The sequence below is a fragment of the Bos grunniens genome, chromosome 5, assembly GCF_055505025.1.
Source record: "Bos grunniens cultivar Pamir isolate PY7600 chromosome 5, Bosgru_T2T1.0, whole genome shotgun sequence".
Classification (NCBI taxonomy): Eukaryota; Metazoa; Chordata; class Mammalia; order Artiodactyla; family Bovidae; genus Bos; species Bos grunniens.
Genome location: NC_141169.1, coordinates 51,636,716 through 51,662,335, shown reverse-complemented (window position 1 = coordinate 51,662,335; position 25,620 = coordinate 51,636,716). Strand labels below are relative to the sequence as shown.

The following is a 25,620-nucleotide window of genomic DNA, read 5'->3' as shown; positions in this document are numbered from 1 at the left end:
CCAGGCAGAGCTTATTTCCAAAGGCATAGAGATTGGAGAGATCACGGTGTGTCTTGGAAATGGAAGATGGTTCTCCATGGCCACAGCCCACAGCATACCCTGTCAGAGGTGGGGGCAATGGTGAGATGATGCTGGAGAGGTGAGTGGGACACCCGATTTTGAGTCTGCCGTTTGTACCCTGTGAGGAGCCAAAGGGTTTCAGGGAAAGAAGTGTGAAGTGTGAAGATCATGTTGGAGGCTTTGTGGAAGATGGGCTGGAGAGAGCCAGGCAGGTGGCAGGGAGGCTGGCTGTTGTGAACTCTACTTGGAAGGACCCTCACAGCAACACAGCCACCCAGCAGGTGAGTGAGGATGGGGCCAGGGTGAGATCCTGCTGCTGGTCCCTTCCCCCTGCCAAGACAGACAGACAAAGTGAAGCGCTCTAACATCTGGGTTGCCCAGAAAGATTCAAGTTTATTAGCTTGTAAACAGCAACAGATGGGTTCAAAAATAATAGTAAAAGAATGAAGAAAAGCTTTTACTTCGGCTTTAGATTCCTACTGTCTTGTGGACCAGGTTAACCACCCAAATCAACAGAGCTCAGCTATTGAGTAAAACCAACACAACACAGTCATGGGAACTGAGGGAAGCTTGGGCTTCTTGGGCGTCTACACAGCGTCTTGGGCTTCCCTGGTGGCTCAGATGGTAAAGAATCTGCCTGCAATGCAGGAGACCCAGGTTCAATCCTTGAATCAGGAGGATCCCCTGGAGACGGGAATGGCAACCCACTCCAGTATTCTTGCCTGGAGAATTCTGTGAACAGAGGAGCCTGGCAGGCTACAGTCCATGGGGTTGCAAAGAGTCAGACACAACTGAGCGATTCTCACTTTCACACAGCTTCTTGCTAAGTCAACCAAAGTCATCAAGTCCTGACCTTATTCCCATGTGCCAGAATTAAGAGACATAAATGAGTTCCTTTCAGAGTAGGCTGCATCTATTCTTTTCTAAGAGCAGAAGGTCACTACCTTAGCCTTTTAGCTAAAAAGAAAGCCAATTGGCAAGAAAATATATCATCCACAGACTATATTTGCAGTTGGTCCCCAAGATGCCCACTGCAAAGCAGTCCTGGATCATGACCATCATCATGGGACTGAGATCATAAGCCTAATGCCCTATGGCTGGGATATGAGGGCAGGACATTTACTCTGTTTTCCAGAAAACTCAAATCTTCAATGAAGCAAAAATTCTCAAGATCTGAAAAACCAAACGGCCCTCCTAGAACCCGCTCATAATTTTGCTCCAAAGAGTGGGATCTACGTGGGGAATCTATTTTCAGGTTAGACACAGATTTTCGGACACCTGCGTTTCTCCTGAAGGGCCCCTGAGACTTTGTATCGGAGCATGAAGTCATGGGGTGTCATTAGGTTTCTGGGGCTGCCTTCTCCTCATATGAGATTAACACTCATCTGTACCCTTTGAGTTAAAGTGGGTGGCAGGCCGGGGGACAAGGTATCCACATTCTTTAATACCATGCTTCATGTTGTACGTACCAAATCATTAAAAGAAACAGAGCATGCTATGTCTTTGATTGGTCACAGATGGGAGAAAACCAGCCACCATAATAAATTCACAGAGGTGGAATGTATCATCACACACGGAGCCAGGATGTGTGATCCAGGAGGTGTGTGTGGGGTGGGGGGAGTTAATGCCATATGCCATTTTACTGCTGTGGGTCTGCTCCCATGTCAATAGCAATGTGTTCCTCCAAAACAGCTCTGACGCCATCCCCGATGCCACGGCACTCTGCCAGACCCACGCGGCACTTACCAGGTACTGCAGTCGCTGGCGCTCGGTCTCAGGGGTGAACTCCGAAGACATGGGGATGATTTCTCCATTTCTGATGATTATGGCCCTGAAAGGGTGAAAAGGCATGTCAGCAGCCAATCTCATAAGCACTATGATTTTGAGATGACTCCACAGCTTGGTTCAGAATACACATGAAACTCTCAGGGGACCTTTGTTCCTCCAACCTGCACAGCAAAGCTCAGTGTAACCAACTCTGGAGCCCTCACCATACTGTAGGTATCTGTAAGAGCACGACATTCTCTTTTCTGCTAGTTTAATGCCCAGCACCAAGCATACCATTTGGCATATGACAGATGCTCAATGAATAAATGGATGGATCAATGAATGATGCACAGAGGCTCACTCTAGGCTAGTGCCCTCCAAGAGAACTTCCTATGATCCTTAAAATGTGTGCCTTAATCTGTGCAGTCCAAGATGGGTACTTGGACTGTGCAGTACCATGTGGGTACTGAGCATTTGAATCATGGTCAGTGCAAGCTGAGGGGCTTCCCAGGTGGCGCTAGTGGTAAAGAACCCATCTCCCAATGCAGGAAACATAAGAAACGTGGGTTTGGCCCCTGGGTCAGGAAGATCGCCTGAAGGAGAGCATGGCAATCCACTCCAGTATTCTTGCCTGGAGAATCCCCACGGACAGAGGAGCCTGGCGGGCTATATAGTCCATAGAATTGCAAAGAGTTGGACATGACTGAAGCGACTTAGCATGCACGCATGCAGTGCAAACTGAGAAACTGAATATTTCATTTTATTTCACTGTAATTAATTTAGCTTTAAGTTAAGCAGTCACAAGTGGGCTAGTGCTTGAAGTAGTCAACAGGGCAGTTCCAAGTGTTCGTTACTTAAAGTATCTGCGGACCAGCAGCACGGGCCTCACCTGAGAGCTAGTTAGAAGTGCAGACTCTCAGGTTCCCCGCAGACTTCCTATACTGGAATCTGCAGTGTCATAAGATTCCCAGGGGATTTGGAGGCACATTAAAATCTGAGAGCAGCTGACCTAGACTCCTGAGTTTCTAGGGTAACATCTTGGGTCCAGGGAAAACCACTGTCATCTCAAAGTTCAGGAAATTCACAAACTCCCAAAAATGTGCCCAAGAGCTACTGCTGACTCCAGGACTTTTGAGAAAACAGATCTCCCCAAAGCTGACATCTAAAGGAGAGGATACAGGATCGATCGATAGCAACTTTCCCTAAGCTCTTCCCGTGGAGCCTCCTGTGCTCAGGCCTTGTTCTGCAGTAGTCCCTTCAGCACTTACTTCCCAAATATCGATCCGCTGTGGTGGAAGGCTGCCATTTCTACAACAAAAGCAAGTGGCTGGGGGAACTGCATTCTATTTGAACTCCAAAGCTCCCCAGTATCAGGGAGCCAGAGACCTGCTGACCCAACACACTTCTCTGTGAAAGCCCACAGGCATGGGGAATGCCATCAATGAGCTCAGCTCCAGGTGGATGTCTCGTTGACACGGGGAGGCTGCATTCTTTGTGCCAACAAGCCCCTGGCACCCCTTACTCCCGCTGCAGAGGCAGGCAGTCCCTGACTTGGAAACAATCCCTATTAAGGGCTGCAGCTGCCCTCCCCCTCCCCCTCACCACCTGTGCCCAGTTGCTCTGTCATAGGGGGGCAGGCAAAGGTGGAGGTGACGACAAAAATCTTGGGGGTGTTAGAGAATTTATGGATCCAGGAGGAAAATGGTGGAAGTGGTAAGGAAATGGAGAAGTTTGGGGAGACTGACCCTGGGGAGAGGATGCCTCATGCTGAAATACACACTTCACTTATTTTATTATGCCGCCAAAAAATAGGACAGAGTAAAGATTCCTTGCTATAAACCCAGAGTCACTTGTAAAATGCAACCACCTCCCCCTACCTCAAGAAAGGTAATACCAACCATTCACAAATCAGTGTGAGTTAATTGAAATTGTCTTTGTCCTACTTAACAGCTGAGAATAACTGTAATGAGAGAGGAGGAGTTTTGATAGAGGATGGAGAAACTTGGAGAACTTGAAATAAGGGGTCAGGAATGTCAAGGATAGGGCCTAATATTTTTTTTTTTCTTATTGTGGTAAAAGTCACATAATATAAAACACACTATTTTAACTATTTGACTGTACAGTTCGGCGGCACTAAGTATATTCACATTATTGTGCAACTCTCAGCCTTATCCCTCTCCTGAATTTTTCACCTTTCTAAACTGAAACTCTGCCCCATTAAACACTGATTCCCCATTGCCCCTTCCCACCCACCTCCACCCCACCATTCCCGTGGCATCTACCAATGAACTTTCTGACTTTGAATTTCATCTAAGTGAAATCAAACAGTATTTGTCTGTACCTAATGTATATTGGAATGCATTTTTAAGGTTAATATATGTCCTCTAAACAGACTGTACTTTCTTTTCCCTGTCCTACACAGAAGGTTCTCATTAGCTGTCTATTTTATACATAGTAGCGTATATATGTCAGTCTCCTAATCTCCCAATTCATCTCACCCGCCCCCTACCCGCCTTGGTGTCCATTCTTTTGTTCTCTACATCTGTCTCTCTATTTCTGGTTTGCAAATAGCTTCATCTGTACATGGCGAAGTACATCGGAAAGAGAGAAATAAATATTGTACATTGCACACATGTGGAATCTAGAAAAGCAGTACAGGGCCTAATCTTGAAGTAGCAAGAAGGGCTCTGAGAACATGAGGGACTAGAGCAAAAGGCATTCGGCAGCAAATTCCCACGGCAATCTTCTGTTCCCAAATTTTTCCTGGAAGCTAGTCTTAACTCTTTTCTTTCCCTTTTCCTACACAGCCCCTGAATTCCAGCTTCCAGGCTCAGACTAGACAGGTGGATAGCCGGGAGGGAAGTAAAAGACAATGAGGAAGAGGAGGAAGGCAGAGAAAGTGGAGGCTGGGGTGTCATTCAGTGTGGCCTGTGGGGAGGAGCCAACAAATGTCTAACCAGACGTGGAAGAGCCTCCTCCAGGACCTAAGTGTCAGGAGGGGGGCCTGCTCCATTTGGTTCTATTATATTCCAAATGCTTGACATCGTGCCTGTCACCTAGCAGGAGCCCCATGAATATTAATTGAATATAAGAACAGATGAGAGATGAGTGGATAAAGAAGATGTGGTGCATATATACAGTGGAATATTACTCAGCCATAGAAAGGAAGGAAGTTGGGTCACCTGTAGAGATGTGTGTGGACTCAGAGTCTTTCGTACAGAGTGATGTATGTCAGAAAGAGAAAAAAATACCATTTGGTAATGCATATATGTGGAATCTAGAAAATGGTAGAGATGAACACATTTGCAGGGCAGGAACAGAGCCAGAGACACAGAGGACAGATGTATCGACCTGGGGAGAGGGGGGGCATGAATTGGGAGACTGGGTTTGACACATAGACACTGCCACGCATAAGATAGACAGCTGGCAGGAACGTGCTATATAGCACAGGAAGCTCAGCTCGGTGTTCTGTGACGACCTAGGGAGTGGGACCCAGGGAATCAAGATTGCCAGGAGAAACATCAACAACCTCAGATATGCAGATGACACCACCCTTATGGCAAAAAGACAAGAGGAACTAAAGAGCCTCTTGATGAAAGTGAAAGAAGAGTGTGAAAAAACTGGCTTAAAGCTCAACATTCAAAAAATGAAGATCATGGCATCCAGTCCCATCACTTCATGGCAAATAAATGGGAAAACACTGGAAACAGAGACGAACTTTATTTTGGGGGACTCCAAAATCACTGCAGATGGTGACTGCAGCCATGAAATGAAAAGACTCTTGCTCCTCAGAAGAAAAGCTATGACAAATAGTGTATTAAAAAGCAGAGACATTACCTGGCCAACAAAGGTCCGTCTAATGAAAGCTATGGTCTTTCCAGTAGTCATGTGTGGATGTGAGAGCTGGACCATAAAGAAAACTGAGCACCGAAGAATTGATGCTTTTGAACTGTGGTGTTGGAGAAGACTCTTGAGAGTCCCTTGGACTGCAAGGAGATCAAACCAGTTCATCCTAATGGAAATCAGTTCTGAATATTCATTGGAAGGACTGATGTTGAAGCTGAAACTCCAATACTTTGGCCACCTGATGTGAAGAGCTGACTCATTAGAAAAGACCCTGATGCTGAGAATGATTGAAGGCAGGAGGAGAAGGGGACAACAGAGGATGAGATGGTTGGATGGCATCACAGACTCAACGGACATGAGTTTGAGCAAACTCAGGGAGATAGTGAAGGACAGGGAAGCCTGGTGTGCTGCAGTCCATGAAGTCGCAAAGAGTCAGACACGACTGAATGACTGGACAACAATGACAAAGGGGAGTGTGATGGGGGAGTGGGAGTGAGGTCCAAGAGAGAAGAGATAAATGTATACTTATAGCTGATTCACTTCGTTGTACAGCAGATACTAAACAACACTGTAAAGCAACGAAACTCCAATTAGAAAAAAAGAAAACAATGGATGAGAGAACTTAGGAGGTGCTTTGCCTTGAATCTGAGGGAGGAAGAGAACAGAACGAGGAGGCAGCAGGTGTTTGCTTACATAAGGAAAGTGGGCGGATGTCACCGCACTGAGAGGGGACTTCACTTGGACATCTGCTCCCTCTGCATCTTTCCTTCTCCTCCTGCTGATTAGGTGAGTCCACCCATCACTCCCAACCCCGGGGCCTGCCTTACATCAGTAACTCCCTCTGTGTTCCCAACCTCTCCCTCTACTGGCTCTCTGTTCATGGTTCAAAACCATGCTCAAAACACTTTGTGATTAAATTCAAACAAAATTGAAACCAAAACCAAACAAATATTACTCTGCTCATATGAAACCCACTTCCAGCATCTTTTTCCTTTCTTGGGAAACCAAGGTTTACACGTTGTTTGTTTTTTATTTTCCTTTAATATCTTCTTGAATAAGACATCACAGCACACAACTGAGCCCCTGATGTGTCAGTTACACATGGAGATGCAGATCTGTACAAAGGTTATACCTGTGGCGGATTCATTTCGATATTTGGCAAAACTAATACAATATTGTAAAGTTTAAAAATAAAATAAAAGTTAAAAAAAAAAAAAGGAGAAGGGAAACAAACGTCATCTTAACCCCACTCCTTCTGCAACTAATGGAAATATAAAAAACAAAAGGAGCAATTCTGTGTATTTTATGAAGTCTTTGAAGACACTGTAACAGTTTTATAATGAGCTTTGCTGTGATCTGTTAAAGAATCTTAAAATTAAATAATGAGGATGTTAAAAATTGTAATCTTCTACAGGAGATTTAAGCCAAACACACAAAAAATGACACACAGAATCTACATTCAAGGTCTCTCTGCCCACATCTCCTACTGATCCCTTAAAAACAGGTAAACTCATGCCTTGCCCCTCTCTATACCTGACTACCCTCATGAGTCTCTAAGTAGCCTCTTTGCTGCTGAACTTACTGGGCATGACTTCATTCCCCACTCACCAGGCAGCATCTGTGGGTCCTTCCTGACCCTGACTTCCGGGACACTCCTTCCTGGTTGCCCTCTGGCCTCCCAGGATACTCCCCTCTCAGACTCCTCTCTACCTCCTGTGTGGTTGTGAACTGCCACTCTGTCTTTCTGCCTCTCTGCCTGGGCACTCACTTTCCACCTTCTTAACCCCCAAGTTTTGGTTTAGAGGCCTCTCCTCCGAGTTCCATTAGCCTGGTGCTCCTTCTAATACATAACACATTTTGTTTTGTTATTCCTTCCTTAACTGTCTACCTGCCGAGCCAGCCCATAAGCTCCTAAGGCAAGAACCATGTCTGTGCTGCTCACACTATGGCCTCACTACTGTGCACGGAGCCAGGCAGTCATGAGCAGTGCTGGCTACAGAATTCCCAAGGTCCTGGGCCAAATAAAAATGCGGCTGCTGCTGCTGCTAAGTCGCTTCAGTCATGTCCGACTCTGTGCGACCCCACAGATGGCAGCCACCAGGCTCCTCCATCCCTGGGATTCTCCAGGCAGGAACACTGGAGTGGGTTGCCATTTCCTTCTCCAATGCATGAAAGTGAAAAGGGAAAGTGAAGGCGCTCAGTCGTGTCCCACTCTTTGTGACCCCATGGACTGCAACATGCCAGGCTTCCCTGTCTATCACCAACTCCCGGAGCTTGCTCAAACTCAAGTCAAAAAAATAACACATAGTTATTAAAAAAATAAATTATTTTTTCATGTTAAAAAATTAATGAGAATTTAAAGACTGTGACAACAGAGCATGAAGCCAAATATGGGGGCCCTTCTGAGTATGGGGTCCTGTGACTGCATAGGTCACACCCCCATGAAGCTGATCCTGACTCGGTGCCCTTTACTGAATGAATCATTAGCTTTAACAATGGCATATGCCGATGACTCCAAATATCCTTTCCAGCCCACACATCTCTGCCGTGCTCCAGCCTGGAACAGCCAACAGCTGGCAAACATTCACTCAGGTACTCACTGGTGTCTCGGACTCGGCATGTTTCAGACTTGATGATCCTCCCCTCAGCACATCCCCAAAATCGTCCTTCCGGCATTCCCAGATTCAGGGAACAGCAACCCTTTCCACCCAGGGGCCCATTGCTGAAGCCGTCTTAGCCTTGGAACCCTTCTCACCCTGTATATCCAGACAGGCAGCGATCCTGTAGCGCCCAACCCCTCAACAGCAGGCGGAGCTGCCCCCTGCCTTGGTTTCCTCTGTTACTGTCTGGGTTCAGGCCCCATCAGAGCTTATCCACCTGACTCAGGAGCTCTCAGTTCTGCCCTCCTCTGAACCCTGCTCCCCAGGGTCACCAAGATCATTTTAAAGCATCACATCCTGCTTTCCCAGCATTTCCAAACTCTTTCATTACCTGGGTTTTGCCTCTGTTTCTGGTTTTAGCCTCACACTTGCTATTCCTTTCCCACTACGTCTCCATTCATCTGGCCAACCGACTCCTCTCTGAGACCCAGCCTAGGAGCATATCCTTCCAGTCTACTTTCATTGCCTCTTCTCTGTGACCCTATGGTGTCATGTACCTGGTATTGCCCTTACCTGGCTCTCTGTGATGGATGACCTCTGTGACTGTCCCTAACTACCTGAGGGCATCTTCTGGGCAGAACCTAAGCCCTGGTCTCTGAAGATCCAGCATTCAGAGCCTGGTCTGTGACAGACACGTAATAACTATTTGCTGGAGGGATAAGTGACTAAATAGATACGAGCGAGCTGGACTTAGATGGATGAACAGACGTGTCCAGAAGTGACGGTCTCAAATAAGACTTTTCTTAATAATGTGACTTATAATTGCCTAATTTTCTATAATCTGAGTCCTCAAAAATCCATAAGCCTTCCCACTGGTTTTATGAAAAGACAGTGGACCTAAAAGGATGTTGTTCTGGCTGAAGCACCACTGAAAAGTGACTCAAAAGCTCGATGCAGGATACAGGAAGCTTGGGGCTGGTGCACTAGGATGACCCAGAGGGATGGTATGGGTAGGGAGGTGGGAGTGGGGTTCAGGATGGGGAACATGTGTACACCCGTGGCAGATGCATGTTGATGTATGGCAAAACCAATACAGTATTGTAAAGTAAAAAAAAATAATAATAATAATAAAATAATAAAGTTAACAACAACAACAACAACAAAAGCTAAGGAGAAAATGAACAGGGGCCCTGCTCTTGGTGGGCAGAGGAGACAGAATGCAGCCATCACTAGGCTTATTCTGTTTTTTTTTCATTTCAAATTCATACACGATGAGGTGTCAGCATTCAACTCCAATGTTCACTGGTGGGGTAATCCTACCTAATTATGCTCATAAGTAGATCACTGTATCTAAATCCATCTCTGTACAGAGCATTCTTCAGTTTTGTTTGAACTATCAAGTTCTTCCTTCGTGAGACATCCACGGATTAAAGAATGACAGCGTGTCTGATAGCCAAACTCTCCAGTCCCTGTACCACAATGCTCTAATGTGATTCCTGGCTTCCTTTTGATCTCTCTTTCATGCCTCTGATCTTGGGATCAATTTGTCAGAGAGCAGGTCTCCAATCTGGAGCAGGGTAGTGAGAGGGAAGAAGTTTCAAAGGGAACAGAGTGCATGTGAAGGCTGACAAAGCCTGTCCTAAACAAACAATAGAGACATGCCTTTAAAGCTGCATTCTCTCATGCTAGGGTCCTACAGACTTCATACCTTCTACTTCATTATTTTACCAAATGTTTTTACTCAAGGGGAGAAAAAAATCTATAGCAGCAATGAGTGCCAAGGAGAGTTAGGCATATGCCCTGACCTCTCTTCTGGGGCCTCAGGTCTAGACCTGTGGATGACTGTAGTCAGGATGACATTTCCTTCACCCACTCAGTGTTTGGTGACAGACCAGGTGAGGAAGTCACCGGGGGTTGGGTGATTTAGTCAATTGGCAACCACTTGCCAGCTGGTATCCCATACCATACAGAGGGCACGGTTCCTAAGCATATTCTGCAAAGTTAAGGCCAGCCTTTCATTTACAGAGACTAACTGAAATATACATGCTTTAATTTATTATCCAGTAAAATAGATGGGGCAGTATTTGTAACATGGTGAATGATAAGGTTTAATGTGTTTTTGTGAGTTAACTGCAAGGATGGGAGAAAAGAAGGTAAAGCAAAGACACTGATAGTTAACTGTGTTCCCGCCTACCATATTAGCCACATAAGGGAACATGGGCAATTTATTCCTAACTGATGAGAAATCTGAGTTCAGAGAATAAGTCCTAGAAAATTCCGCTACTTGTATCCTCTGGTGTCACAATTTAGAGTAAAAAAGATTTACTTTTTCCCCCCAAGCTGGTCAAAGTGTAAACTGGTCAACAGAAAAATAAAGGGCCAAACATGCTGCTCATTTCAGATATTCTCTCAATTTTACACTTTCTCTTAAGGAGATCACACTAACTCCCATTAAACCCGTCTCAGAGCAGGAGGGATACTCTCTAAAGGCATCCGGCAAACACACAAAGGAAAAAAAGGACAGAAGTGGCAATTAAACAACGGACAGAAAGGAAAATGCAAATATTCAGTACGCACAGAGAAAGAAGCTCTACCTCATGAGTCCAGGAAAAGGCAAATTAGAGCAAAAGGAATATGATCTTTTACATCAGACTGGCAAACATTTATTGAAAAAACTAACAACACATAATAGCTCTCATAGGGTGAGGGGGAAAATCATTCTCATAATTAAAGAGAACATGAATTATACTTTTAAAACATCTTAAAACTGTAACTGGGACTTCCCTGGTGATCCAGTGGTTGAGAATCTGCCTGCCAATACAGGGGACCCAGGTTCAATCCCTGGTCTGGAAAGTTCCTACATGCTGTGGGGCAACTAAGCTTCCACACCACAGCTACTGAGCCCATGAGCTACAACTAGTGAGCCCATGTACCCTAGAGCCCGTGCTCCGCAACAAGAGGAGCCGTCTCTACGAGCAGCCTGCACACCAAACGAAGAGTGGCCCCCACTTGTGACAACTAGAGAAAGCCCGAGCACAGCAACAAAGACCCAGCACAGCCAGAACTAAATAAAAATTTAAAAAACTATAACTACATAAAAAAGGTTCAGCTGTCCTACTGTGCGGAATATATCCTAAAGAAATAAAAGGGTCAGTTGGAGTCAACAATACATCTTTGACATCACTTGTGCAAAGACTGGAAACGCTCTGAATGTCTCCCAAGAGGGGAACTGTTGAATGGATTGGTATGTAATCAGTATGATATTAAACAGCCACTTAAAATAAAAGTCTGTTCTCTGACCTGGAGGTATCCAAGAGGTATTATTAAGGAAGAAAAGCACTTTTCAGAGTAGTATGTGGAATAATCCCATTTTTATAAAAACACAAACTATATATAGATACTCCCTATATGTGCCTGTGTGCTCAGCTGCTTCAGTCGTGTCCAACTCTGGGACCTCATGGACTGTAGCCCCCCAGGCTCCTCTGTCCATGGGATTCTCCAGGCGAGAATACTAGAGTGGGCTGCCATGCCCTCAGCCAGGGGATATCTTCCTGATCCAGGGATCAAAACTGCATCTCCTGCATTGCAGGTGGATTCTTTCACCACTGAGCCCCGGGGGAAGTACACGAGGCATCTAGTTCCAGGCCAAAATCTTCTGTGTGCTCCTTCAGGCTCTGCTGAGCAGACCTGTGGAGAAGCTGCCCTCCTCACCCCTGGCGCCCGGCCAGGCTCTGCAGGGAGCTGCAGGCCAGGGCTCCCTCCCGTCTCCCTCCCTTTTACACATTTACACACTTTCCTGCCTTCCCAGCCTAGGCATGTCTACCAGGAGTCTTGGCTCAGACACTTCTCTCCTCCCAGTACTTTTCCACTCCTTCCCCTTCTCCATCACCTACCTGTCACCCCCACCCCCATCCCCTGCTCCAGAGGCGCGGCTCTTCAGATTCCTTCTGCCCTGCTGCGTATGCTGTCCATCATTGCCTGACCCTGACCGGGGCCCTTGTGGGGAGAAAGAACACTTTGCTTTTCTCTTCACCTCTTGGCTGCACTATCACCATGACTGAATACGCCTTCGCTGTTCCTAACTGGCCACCTGGCTGTCTGATGACATAAATTATCTTTGAATGAGTAGGGGGAAAGGTATGGAAGCGGGAAAGTTAATTTTCCTTTAGACATCTTTGTATCATCTGACTCACAGGAATCATGTTACATTCCTTCTGCACATTTTGAAGAGGAATTTATTTGCTCAGATCTGGCTGTATATTCACAAAAGAATATTCACCAAGAATCCTCTTGACTGCTGACTCATCTTTGTTACACTACCAGTCTTCACGAACCCTGTGTGACCCGAGCATTGAGTGTCCAAAGAATTCTTCCTGGGACCCAAGCATCTCTCGGAGCTCAGTCGTGACTACAAAAGACTCCTGTAACTGCATCAGGAGCTGCTGAGAATCCAGCGACAGAATTTTGTTATAAAAAATGAGAAGTGGTGAAGGCCAAAAACGGCTGTACCTCTCCCCATCACTTGTTATAAGAAGAGACCCACAGAAGTAGGTTCAGAACTGCCGAACATGCTCACAAATGAAAACGACGGAAAGACGTTCTGAGTGAGAGATGAACGGAGTGACCTGAGGGATTCGCTAGCCCTCCTCTGGATGGTTAGAGTCCATTCCTTTTAGTCAAACAGAAGGGTCTGGACAGTGGCAATCTTCCTTCTCCCCCAAAGCCTGGGCATTCTGGACTAGTCCAATACACTCATTTCTCTGAGGACCTATGAACTTGAACCTGTACCTCTTGGGCACTGACAGTATAATCCCTGTAGAAATGTATACTGTTATTTTTCAGCAGCAACTGACACATTTTCAATGTGTTAAATCAGTGACACTTGGATAAAGTGAAAACAAAACACCCCCTCTGCTTCCAATGACTGCATCCCTTGCCTGCAGGCTGCCCGCCACCGCACAACTGCCAGAGTTCAAGGCTGAGGCAGCCACCCAGGGCTCTAGATGTGATTGAGGGATGGGAGAGGCACTTCTAACAGATCACTGCTGGGAGTCAGTGCAGTAGGAGGGAGCAAACAGCCAGTTATACTTTCTATTGCTCAGAAGACATCTTCCTCCTTCCAGGACAGGCAGCACTCAACATATACTGGTGAGTGTTGTGGACAAAGTGCTGTAGTTTATGTCCATAGCTACACTCTGGATCTTTCTCACTGTGTGGCTCAGACCGTAAAGAATCTGCCTGCAATACAGGAGACCCAGGTTCAGTCTCTGGGTTGGGAAGATCCCCCGGATAAAGGAATGGCAACCCACTCCAGTATTCTTGCCTGGAGAATCCCATGGACAGAGGAGCCTGGTGGGCCACACTCCATGAGGTCACAAAGAGTCGGACATGACTGAGAGACTAAGCACACACCCTCTGGAGCTTTCTCACTATGTAGAACACCCTCATGGAGAGTTTCAGAAAGGGTCCCCTCGCTCTGCGATGCTATTGGGTTTAAATAGCAGAGGCTTATGCACATACCTGCCTTTCCAGCCTTTTGTTCACTGAAATGAGATGATGCTGCCTTGGTACCCCAAACAGCTCTTACACCATTAGTTACAGCTCTCCAGAAAGCTTCAGAGTCAAGCCAAGGAGCAACACACTGAAGTTTTAGGAGGAAGAGGAAGTCTGGAGAATGGTGGAGGGTAAACGCAGGAGAACTCCGCTGGCACTTCCTTCCCATGAACCTCAGGAAGCCTAAGAGCCCCTGCTCTGCTCTACGCACTTCAGAGAAACACCTTTCAGCCCTCCGGCCTCCTCAAGGCAAAACCTTTGGCCTTAAGACCAAAAACATCCTAAAATTCATAATCAAATGATTTTGCAAATAGGTGTAAATATGGTACAAGGATAATAATGATACTATAGCTTTTCAGCTTCAATAGAAGGTTTTGTTCAAGTGGCACAAAGACTGGGGGAAAATGAACATATTTATGTATCCCAGGTGGCGCTGGTGGGAAAAAGCCAGCCTACTTGCCTGCCAATGCAGGAGACATAAGAGATGCGAGTTTGATCCCTGGGTCAGGAAGATCCCCTGAAGAAGGAAATGGCAACCCAGTCCAGTATTCTTGCGTGGAGAGTCCCATGGACAAAGGAACCTGGTGGGCTATAGTACATGGGGTCGCAAAAAGAGTCAGACACGACTGAAGTGACTTAGGATGGATGTATCCCTTATATATTGATATAGAGGTTTATAGTTATAGATGTAGGTTATATGTAATATATATGTAAAAATCTCTATTTATAAATATATACACATTTATATATATATATATATCACAGTAATATCAATATCACAGTAATCCAAGTCTATGCCCAAACCAGTAACACTGAAGAAGCTGAACGGTTCTATGAAGACCTACAAGACCTTTTAGAATTAACACCCAAAAAAGATGTCCTTTTCATTATAGGGGACTGGAATGCAAAAGTAGGAAGTCAAGAAACACCTGGAGTAACAGGCAAATTTGGCCTTGAAATATGGAATGAAGCAGGGCAAAGACTAATAGAGTTTTGCCAAGAAAATGCACTGGTCATAGCAAACACCCTCTTCCAACAACACAAGAGAAGACTCTATACATGGACATCACCAGATGGTCAACACCGAAATCAGACTGATTATATTCTTTGCAGCCAAAGATGGAGAAGCTCTATACAGTCAGCAAAAACAAGACCAGGAGCTGACTGTGGCTCAGATCATGAACTCCTTATTGCCAAATTCAGACTTAAATTGAAGAAAGTAGGGAAAACCACTAGGCCATTCAGGTATGACCTAAATCAAATCCCTTATGATTATACAGTGGAAGTGAGAAATAGATTTAAGGGACTAGATCTGATAGATAGAGTGCCTGATGAACTATGGACGGAGGTTCGTGATGTTGTACAGGAGACAGGGATCAAGACCATCCCCATGGAAAAGAAATGCAAAAAAGCAAAATGGCTGTCTGGGGAGGCCTTACAAATAGCTGTGAAAAGAAGAGAAGTGAAAAGCAAAGGAGAAAAGTAAAGATATACCCATTTGAACGCAGAGTTCCAAAGAATAGCAAGGAGAGATAAGAAAGCCTTCTTCAGTGATCAATGCAAAGAAATAGAGGAAAACAATAGAATGGGAAAGACTAGAGATCTCTTCAAGAAAATTAGAGTTACCAAGGGAACATTTCATGCAAAGATGGGCTCGATAAAGGACAGAAATGGTATGGACCTAACAGAACCAGAAGATATTAAAAAGAGGTGGCAAGAATACACAGAAGAACTGTACAAAAAAGATCTTCACAACCCAGATAATCACAATGGTGTGATCACTTACCTAGAGCTAGATATCCTGGAATGTGAAGTCAAGTGGGCCTTAGAAAGCATCACTACGAACAAAGCTAGAGGAGGTGATGAAATTCCAGTTGAGCTCTTTCAAATCCTGAAAGATGATGCTGTGAAAGTGCTGCACTCAATATGCCAGCAAATTTGGAAAACTCAGCAGTGGCCACAGGACTGGAAAAGGTCAGTTTTCATTCCAATCCCAAAGAAAGGCAATGCCAAAGAATGCTCAAACTACTGCACAATTGCACTCATCTCACACACTAGTAAAGTAATGCTCAAAATTCTCCAAGCCAGGCTTCAGCAATACATGAACCGTAACTTCCAGATGTTCAAGCTGGTTTTAGAAAAGGCAGAGGAACTAGAGACCAAATTGCCAACATCCGCTGGATCATGGAAAAACCAAGAGAGTCCCAGAAAAACATCTATTTCTGCTTTATTGTCTATGCCAAAGCCTTTGTCTGTGTGGATCACAATAAACTGTGGAAAATTCTTCAAGAGATGGGAATACCAGACCACATGACCTGCCTCTTGAGAAATCTGTATGCAGGTCAGGAAGCAACAGTTAGAACTGGACATGGAACAACAGACTGGTTCCAAATAGGAAAAGGAGTACGTCAAGGCTGTATATTGTCACCCTGCTTACTTAACTTATATGCAGAGTACATCATGAGAAACACCGGGCTGGAAGAAGCACAAGCTGGAATCAAGATTGCCGGGAGAAATATCAGTCACCTCAGATATGCAGATGACACCACCTTTATGGCAGAAAGTGAAGAGGAACTAAAAAGCCTCTTGATGAAGGTGAAAGAGGAGAGTGAAAAAGTTGGCTTAAAGCTCAACATTCAGAAATGAAGATCATGGCATCTGGTCCCATCACTTCCTGGGAAACAGTGGAAACAGTGTCAGACTTTATTTTTGGGGGCTCCAAAATCACTACAGATGGTGACTGCAGCCATGAAATTAAAAGATGCTTACTCCTTGGAAGGAAAGTTATGACCAACCTAGATAGCATATTCAAAAGCAGAGCCATTACTTTGGCAACACAGGTCCGTCTAGTCAAGGCTATGGTTTATCCTGTGGTCATGTATGGATGTGAGAGTTGGACTGTTAAGAAGGCTGAGTGCCGAAGAATTGATGCTTTTGAACTGTGGTGTTGGAGAAGACTCTTGAGAGTCCCTTGGACTGCAAGGAGATCCAACCAGTCCATTCTGAAGAAGATCAGCCCTGGGATTTCTTTGGAAGGAATGATGCTAAAGCTGAAACTCCAGTACTTTGGCCACCTCATGCAAAGAGTTGACTCATTGGAAAAGACTCTGATGCTGGGAGGGATTGGGGGCAGGAGGAGAAGGGGATGACAGAAGATGAGATGGCTGGATGGCATCACTGACTCGATGGACATGAGTCTGAGTGAACTCCGGGAGTTGGTGATGGACAGGGAGGCCTGGCATGCTATGATTCATGGGGTCACGAAGAGTAGGACACGACTGAGCGACTGAATTGAACTGATATATATATGAAAATCTCCTAGCTTAATAATCGTAGAATTTCTCGGTGGAGCTGAAATAGCAAAGAAATCCAAAATCGCCAGGCTACTAGACTTGAGAAACACTTAATGGTGTCTGGAAGTCCAGTCTCCACAGAGGAAAATGTTAAGGAAGACAAAAGTCAGGGCTCAAGCTCCTTCCTGAAGACAAGATCCAAACCAAGTTGCTTCACTTGGTGAAACACATTGGTTTCTTCTCTCTGCAGCACAGGAACTGCTTGCCTGCAAAGTGCTCTCAGACTCTTTGAAAGAGTCCAGGAAATGTACCCGTGTGAGAGTTCGACCATAAGAAAGGCTGAGTGATGAAGAATTGGTGCTTTTGAACTGTGGTGCTGGAGAAGATTCTTGAAGAGTCCCTTGGACTGCAAGACCAAACCAGTCAATCCTAGAGGAAATCAACCCTGAATATTCATTGGAAGGATTGAAGCTGAAGCTCCAATACTTTGGCTACCTGATGCAAAAAAAACGACTCACTGGAAAATACACTGATGCTGGGAAAGATTGAAGACAGGAGGAGAAGGGGGCGACAGAGGACGAGATGGTTGGATGGCATCTCCGACTCAATAGACACGAGTTTGAGCAAACTCCAGGAGATGGTGAAGGACAGGGAAGCCTGGCGTGCGGCAGTCCATGGGGTCCCAAAGAGTCGGACAGGACTTAGCGAACGAACAACCACCACAAGGGAGCACAGAATTTCATTCCCATCTTGAGCAATGAAGTGGCCACCAACCCTGCAGCAAAGAACCTGGCCACATGTGCAGAAAAGTATGCCTAAGTGTACACACACGCATGCAGGAAAAACTCTTCTGGCTTACTGCCAGTTCTGCCAGTCTGAAGAGGGAGGTTGTAAAGGGAAAGACAGAGCACTACTTGGGGCAACGGCTGACGTCAGGTCCTCTCCCAGCTCAGACTCTGAGGGATACTCATCCGTAGGCACCATGAGAGGTTTGGAGGTGGTGTGGTGGTAGCGAGGGCACTAGTTTGGGAACTGGACTTTGAAGGTCGCCAGCCTCACCTTAGGTTAATTGCCAACTCTCAGCCTTGGTGTCCTTGGCAATAAAAAAGGGTAAAGACCACATCATTTCTCAGGCACCTCCCCAGGTCTACACTTAAGTGATTCTGAAAGGAAGCCTGACATCCGAGGAGTGGAGAAATACGGATAAACTACTAGAGCTACTACTTCCCTTCTCAGGAGGTGGTAATCCTCAGAATTTAAATTCTGATAAATACGAACCAATACAGAAAGTGCCAGAATGGGAGAAGTCACCCTGAGTGCTTCTTTAAAATCATAAAGGACAAGGAGCCCATTACCGAGCAAGACCCCAGTGTAATTTACTGTTGTCACGAGCCCCCTCGGAATGCACAGCTGCAAACAAGAGACATCTCTGACGCTGTTAAGAGTATTCATGGGATGCCCTGATTCTATTACACACTTTTTTCAACTGAAAGTGATTTGAAACGCAACATTAAACCGCACATTTCCAGAATGGAGGAGAAAATCTGGTACAAGGTGACAAAGAGAAACCATTTGAAAAACCTGTTTTGACAGCGTATATCAATTCCAAAGTACAGGGAAGAGGCATCCATTTTGTCAAAAAGCATCAGACCTTGTGAATTCTCTTTGGATGTAGCAGGAGCATCTGCCTCCTTCAAACGTAACAGAAACGTGTCAATGGAAAAAGCAGGGCAGCTGATGGAAGAAGCCGGGCTTGCCACCACCAGAGGACAGCCAGGCTGGTGATGCTAATTAGAGGTGTCAAAAAATAGCTGAAGGGAAAGAAATAATCTCACGAGCCTGGAATTAGAGTTGGTGTGTTTTTAGTCATTCCATTTCCAGAATGGATACTAAAGAAAAAAGTTTGCAAATACGATGATTCATCTAACAGGACCTCAAATACGATAGCGTCCCAACAGAAATATTCACTGAAAAATGGTCAGGAAAAAAAAAAATCTGATCTTTAAGTAGCAGCAAAAATAAATGACCACTCGCAGAGCAGGGACTGAGTCAGACGTTCCTGTTTTCCTCGCAAGCAGCCCAGTCTGTGTTTATACCACCCAGAATAATTTCTCAATGTCATAATTCAGCCACTTTCTACAAACATCCTACTATGCCAGCAAAATTCACGAAACCAAGTGAACCAGCATGATATTTTCCACACCAGGTAAAAAGCCTTACAGTCATGAAAGAAAACTTTTTGAGGTGCTTCTTTTTTTTTAAGTGATAAGGGGCCCAGATATATATTAATAGTGGGGTTGGTATTTTTTTTTAATATTCCATGTTCCATAAAATTCACGCTTGTAAAGTGGGCAATTCAGTTGATTTTAGTATATTCACAATGTTGTCCAACCACCAGCACTATCTAATTCCAAAACATTTCCATCATCTCAAAAGAACCCACCCCACACTCATTAACAGTCACCCCATTTCCCCCTCCTCCCCACTAACCCTTGGCAACCATTAATCTGTTTTCTGCCTCTCTAGATTTGCCTATTTTGGGTAGATCACATAAATGAGATCATATAATACATGGCCTTTTGTGCCTGATTTCTTTCCCTTAAAATAATGTTTTCAAGGTTCATTGTATTACAGCAGACATCAGTACTTCATTTCTTTCTATGGATGAATGAATATTTCACTGTATGGATATACCCTATTTTATTTATCCATTTATTTGCGCATGGAAATTTGGATTGTTCCTAGTCTTTGAGTATTGTGAATAATGTTGTATGTTCTCAGGTCTCTCAGTTATATGCCTAGGAGTGGAATTGCTGGGTCATGAAGGAACTCTGTGTTTAACATTTTGAGGAATTGCCAATGGGTTTTCGAAAGTGGCAGCACCACTTTGCATTCCTAGTTGGTGGGTTTTGAAACTTTCTGTTAAAGGACCGCAGAGTTCAAACTAATTTCTGAAAATCCCACAGTGGATTCTAATTTTGCACAGTTTCAAAAGCACTTGGCTGGCAAAGTTTTGCCTGCATGCTTTGATCTCAGTGCACATATTGAACACTTAGTGGTTCCTTTTCCATTTGGGTCAGAGGGTGCATACTCTGTTCTTCTCAAGCACAGGATCCCTATCTATAATCCACAGCACTGCACAGTTCCCCAGCATAAATGCATACAAACACTTCTCAAGCTCCCAAATGAGCACATTTTTCTCACCCTAGCAAGTAGCCAAGCTGAGTGAGGCCATCAGAGGCAGGTTTTTCCTCTACTATAGACTTTATTGCAAAGGATGAGAGCTTCCTTCCTGTTCTTCTTCTCTTTCTTCCTTCCTCCCTCTCTCCTTCTCTTTCTTTAAATAACTGATGGCAACAAGAGTTCCCTGGTTTGTGTGCCGAGGCAGGTAGGACACGCAGAGCCCAGAAGCAATCTCTTTACTAGCACTCCACATTAGTCACAATTGGACACAGCTGTGTCCAATTCCATCCCCTCTATTTTAAAAGGACAATGCCAGGGAGCAACTGAAATGAGTCCCAAGAAAAGAAATAAAAACAATGCAAGGGGTGGAAAATAGATGCTTTGAAGGAGCTTAAAGCAATTATGGTATTTTAGCCTGAAGGGAAAAATGAGGAGTGATTCGATCACAATCTCCTTCAAGCAATTTGAAATCGTTTTTTTGAAGGAATAGGTGGGTGACCAGTTTCTTCATACTTCAGAGTAACACAAACAAGAGGAAATTCTATTTAATCAAATCAGTAAATTCTACGGTTGGAAATAAGAAAAGAATTTCCTGATCTTCACATTCTACACTGACTAAAGCCTGTGGGTCTCCATCTCTGGAATTCTTCAAAAGAACATGAGGGAGCTTTGTTTATATTTGCCTGCCAAGAATCCCAAGGCATCCTTTATTGTTGTTTCTTTATGATGCCATAAATCAGGAACTACATCACTGGTGTGGGGCAAAGCCAGATCCATATCAATTCATTCTAGACAGTATACTGTAAAATGTATTTACTATAGCATTACAAACTATACTATGGAAGTAAATAGAGCATCCTCGTCACATGCCCCTGATCAAAATAAGCTCTATGACTTTGCCTGGTGGGGCAGGTGGCTTATCTGTAGCCCATGGTTAGATGACAGGTTGGTTGAATGCCTTACTTGTAGGGCTTCTTGGCTCTACCTACTAATGGTCCCCTCATATCAGTTTCTCACATAACAAAGACTCTTGAGAGTCCCTTGGACAGCAAAGAGATCAAACCAATCAATTCTAAAGGAAATCAACCCTACATATTCATTCATTGGAAGGACTGATGCTGAAGCTCCAATACTTTGGCTACCTGGTGCGAAAAGCCAACTCATTGGAAAAGACCCTGAGGCTGGGAAAGATTGAGGGCAAGAGGAGAAGGGGATGACAAAGGATGAAATGGTTGGATGGCATCACCAACTCCATGGACATGAGCTTGAGCAAACTCTAGGAGATAGTGAAGGACAGGGAAATCTGGCATGCTTCAGTCCATGGAGTCAAAAAGAATTAGACACAACTTAGTGACTGAAAAACAACAATACATAACCAAGGCTTGGGAAGCTCATCTCTCATCCACTGAATGTAAATATCACTTGGGTTTTGGGAGCCAATTGAGTTGTAGAGGAAAGCAATCAGGACTTAGAGTTCAGAGTCTAGTTCAAGCTATAAACTAGTTATGGTGGGAAAATCAGCTAGCCACTCTGACATCCAATTTTCCCTATTTGAGAAGTGGAAAATATCTCTTTCTTCAGATTAAGTGAGTTTATGTGTAAAAGAACTTTAAGTATGTCTAAGAATAGTGGATTGATTCATTAAAGGCAATGTGCATATCTACAAGTCAAAGCAGAATGGTCATTACTTGGAACTTTATAACTTTGCATTGATAAAATAACAGTCCACAATTGTGATCCTAAGGAACTATATGAAGGGGGAAAAAAAACCATATCTAGTGACCTCACTTAGCTTTCAGTGATAAAATGGCATGCTGATTTCCCATTGTCACTTCCAGTCATGTGTTCAGATACCTCCAGAACTTAACAGAAGAGAAGAGAGATTGACAGGGTAGTAATGGAGCATTCTTGCTTCTCTTGATCACTAGCTTTAAAACCCCACCTTGTTCATTAATATTAATGTCATAATCTCCTTCATATATTTACAGGCATATCTGTAATTTTTTATTTTGAAAAACAGATATATTAAAGGTTCCCATGCCAAGTCTCCTTTCCATGAAAAAATTCCACTGAGTCTTTAATTTACCTGGCTATTGCAACTGTCCAAATGAAAAGTGACAGTCTGCACTACGTCAGTGCAAAACAGAAAAGTCACAGAGGTATAATATGTTAAATCTTAAAAATTATATGTGTATTTATTAAACGTATATGATTTTAAAATATCTTCTCCCAAGTAAAGGAGATGAAAAGGTCTTGGAATCTGCTGAGATGCACAAGCTAGATAACGGAGGGTGATGATGCTGAAACAACAGGAGAGACGGGAAGAGAAGCCCGTCTGGAGGAGAAGACACTGCATCTTGATGTGGGCACATTGCACTCGGTGCATGTGCCTGATGCCCAGTGAGAAGGGCTAGTGAGCACACAGCTGGAAAAGCGGGTATGGTGCTCAGGAACGGGGTCAGTGCTAGAACGAGAGAGAAGGGAACAGTTATGTTTATATGGTAGTTAAAGCTATGGCACTGAAACAAGTATTCCAGGGGAAGTATATAGAACATGGTGATAAGTATTAGGTGAGAACACAGAAAATGGGTCCATTTCCTCATTTACCTGTTGAACTCATTTCACAGAGTAAGTCCATGAACTGAAGCTGCCCTCTACAGTGTTTTCCATGGAATACTCTTCTGCACGATAATAGGAAACCACCCTCCTCCCCCCCAAAAAAACAATGCATTCTCAGAAGAGTTTGGGAAACACTCTTGCCACAGGACTTTTCAGAGCCTTTAATACACTAAAATGTGTTGCTGTTCTCTAAGATGAGGTAACTGTGCAATGATTCCCAAATCTGACTAGGGGACAAACATCTCTTAACACCTCATCACTTTTCTACCAAGTGTAGGTCAAATTCAGGGGTGAATGCTCTTGCCTGGGCTGTAGCCTAGGGACACAGTGGGCTTCACTCTTGGGAGCCACATCCCCTACTCCCCAAAACCTTGATGTGGAAAATCAGTGCGGCTCTCTCTCTCTCAGGAAAAGGCTATACACCATCCCTCTCTCTCTCTGATCCCAGTTTCTTTTTGAAGAGGCACTTCATTCACAAACCTTCAGAGGTAAAGAGGGTTAGAGCAAGGTAGGGTCTGCCTAGAATAAAACTAAGCTCTCTTCCTTCCCCTTGGTTTTCTCCTTTCTGGAAGTAAAGTGAAAGTGTTAGTTGCTCAGTCATGTCTGATTCTTTGCAACACCTTTGTCCATGGATTCTCCAGGCAAAAATATTGGAGTGGGTTGTCATTCCCTTCTCCAGGGGATCTTCCCAACCCAGGGATCAAACCCGGGTCTCCCACATTGCAAGTAGACTCTTTACCAACTGAACCAACAAGGAATCCCTTCTTTCTAGCTCTTCTCTTAAATAATCTGCCAGGTATGAGAGCTCAAGGTGCACTCCTGCTATCCTGACTTCAATGAGTTCTGATTGGAAGCTTGGGGACTTTCTTGATCTGGCTTACGTTTTATTTTTGTATTTGCCACTTCTCTGGAATGACTTCCCTCAGAACCAGGATTGGGGGAAAGAGGCAGACAGATCTGGTACCGATTCCAGCTTCAACAAAAGGTGTCTCATGTTCCAGCCTAGCTTCTGAAAGGGCTGCACGGGGATTTAAGGCCAAAATGTGTTACTTATAAAATGTATTCCTCTGCCTTATCCTCCGTCCATATATTTTCTTGTTCAGCTTTCTAGGATTGGTAGGCAGGGTCCAGAATAAGATTTGTGAATAGAGCTTTCAGGTCTTGGCTGTGCAGCTTCTAATTCCTCCCCTGACTCCTTCCAGAACTTGAGCTGAGCTTTAATTCATCTCTGCTGAATGTCCTTGTTTCTCTATAGCTTATTTAGTAGGTCTTATTTCACACAAAGAAATCTCCCTGACACGTACAGGTGAAGAAATGTATTTTGAACCTTATGCCTTTTCCATTTTGCAAACAATCAGACCATGAATTAATACAATGTTAAGATCCCATTACTTCTGATGGGCAGCTGGCCAAGGACAGAAAGCAACAACCACTGATCAAAGTGTTCACAAACTGAAAACCCAGAATAGATGGTTACTTTTGGACTTGGTGAAGACAACGCAAGTGACCTTCCTTCATTATATTTGAAAAATTGAAGTGATGGAGGAAGAGACTAATTGGCTGCTAGAGACCACAGGTGTAAAATTGATGGATGACGAAGAAAAAGAAGCACTTATTTCCAGTTTATTGGGTTGGCCAAAGAGTTCATTCCCTTTTTTTCCATGAGATGCCTTGAGTAGTGCTTGTCTTTAACTTCATTAGAAACAATTTTGTTAGATTGTATCATGACAGCTGTCATATGAGTGTGCATTTTAAAAAACGTATCAAAATTGGTAACTTTTTGTGTAGTCATTTTAATATTTAAGAGGGAAGAAAAAAGCAACATTTTTGGCAAATTATGCTTTATTGCTACAAGAAACATAAAAATGCAACTGAAATGCAAAAAAGATTTGTGCTGTGCATGTCAAAAGTGGTTTACAGTTTCATGCTGGAGATTTTTGACTGGACAATGCTCCAAGGTTGGGTAGACCAGTTGAAGCTGATAGCAATTAGATCAAGACATTAATTGAGAGCAATCAACGTTACACCGTGCAAGAGATAGCCGAATATCAAAATCAAGCACTGAAAATCATTTGGGTCAGTTTAGTTTTGCTAATAGCTTTGATATTTGAGTTCCATGTAAGTTAAGTGAAAAAAACCTTCTCGACCATATTTCTACATATGATTCTCTACTTAAATGTAATAAAAACATTCCATTTGTGAAACAAATTGTGACAGGCAATGAAAAGTGGATACTGAACAATAATGTTGAATGAAGCAATTGTGGGGCAACCAAAATTAACCACCACCAACCACACCAAAGGCGGGTCTTTACCCAAAGAAGGTGACGCTGTGTATATGGTGGGATTGAAAGGGAGTCTTCTATTAAGAGCTCCTCCAGGAAAACCAAATGATTAATTCCAACAAGTACAGCTCCCAGACAAACTAAAAGAAGCACTTGACAAAAAGCACCCAGAATTAGTCAATAGAAAATGCCTAGTATTTCACTGGATACCTCAAGACCATGTGTTTCTTTGATGGCCAGGCAAAAACTGTTACAGCTTGACTGGGAAGTTCTGATTCATCTCCCATATTCACTAGACATTGCACTTTTGGATTTCCATTTATTTCAGTCTCTAAAAAATTTTCACAATGGAAAAATTTCCCTAGAAGACTGTAAAAGGCACCTGGAACAGTTCTTCACTCAAAAAAATAAAATA

The 25,620-nt window shown here is 44.0% G+C and overlaps 1 protein-coding gene across 4 annotated transcripts in view; it reads right to left on the bottom strand.

Moving 5' to 3' along the window:
- Nucleotides 1–25,620, bottom strand: part of PPM1H (protein phosphatase, Mg2+/Mn2+ dependent 1H) — a 303,642-nt gene that overhangs the window by 93,518 nt on the left and 184,504 nt on the right. For 3 of the 4 annotated variants that reach the window (XM_086400233.1, XM_086400234.1, XM_086400239.1), the window contains exon 5: nt 1,807–1,891. In XM_086400233.1, the coding sequence (XP_086256359.1) occupies nt 1,807–1,891 (85 nt within the window). Of the gene's footprint in view, nt 1–1,806; nt 1,892–22,476; nt 22,767–25,620 lie in introns of those variants that run through there. The other variant, XM_086400237.1, reaches the window with a different exon arrangement.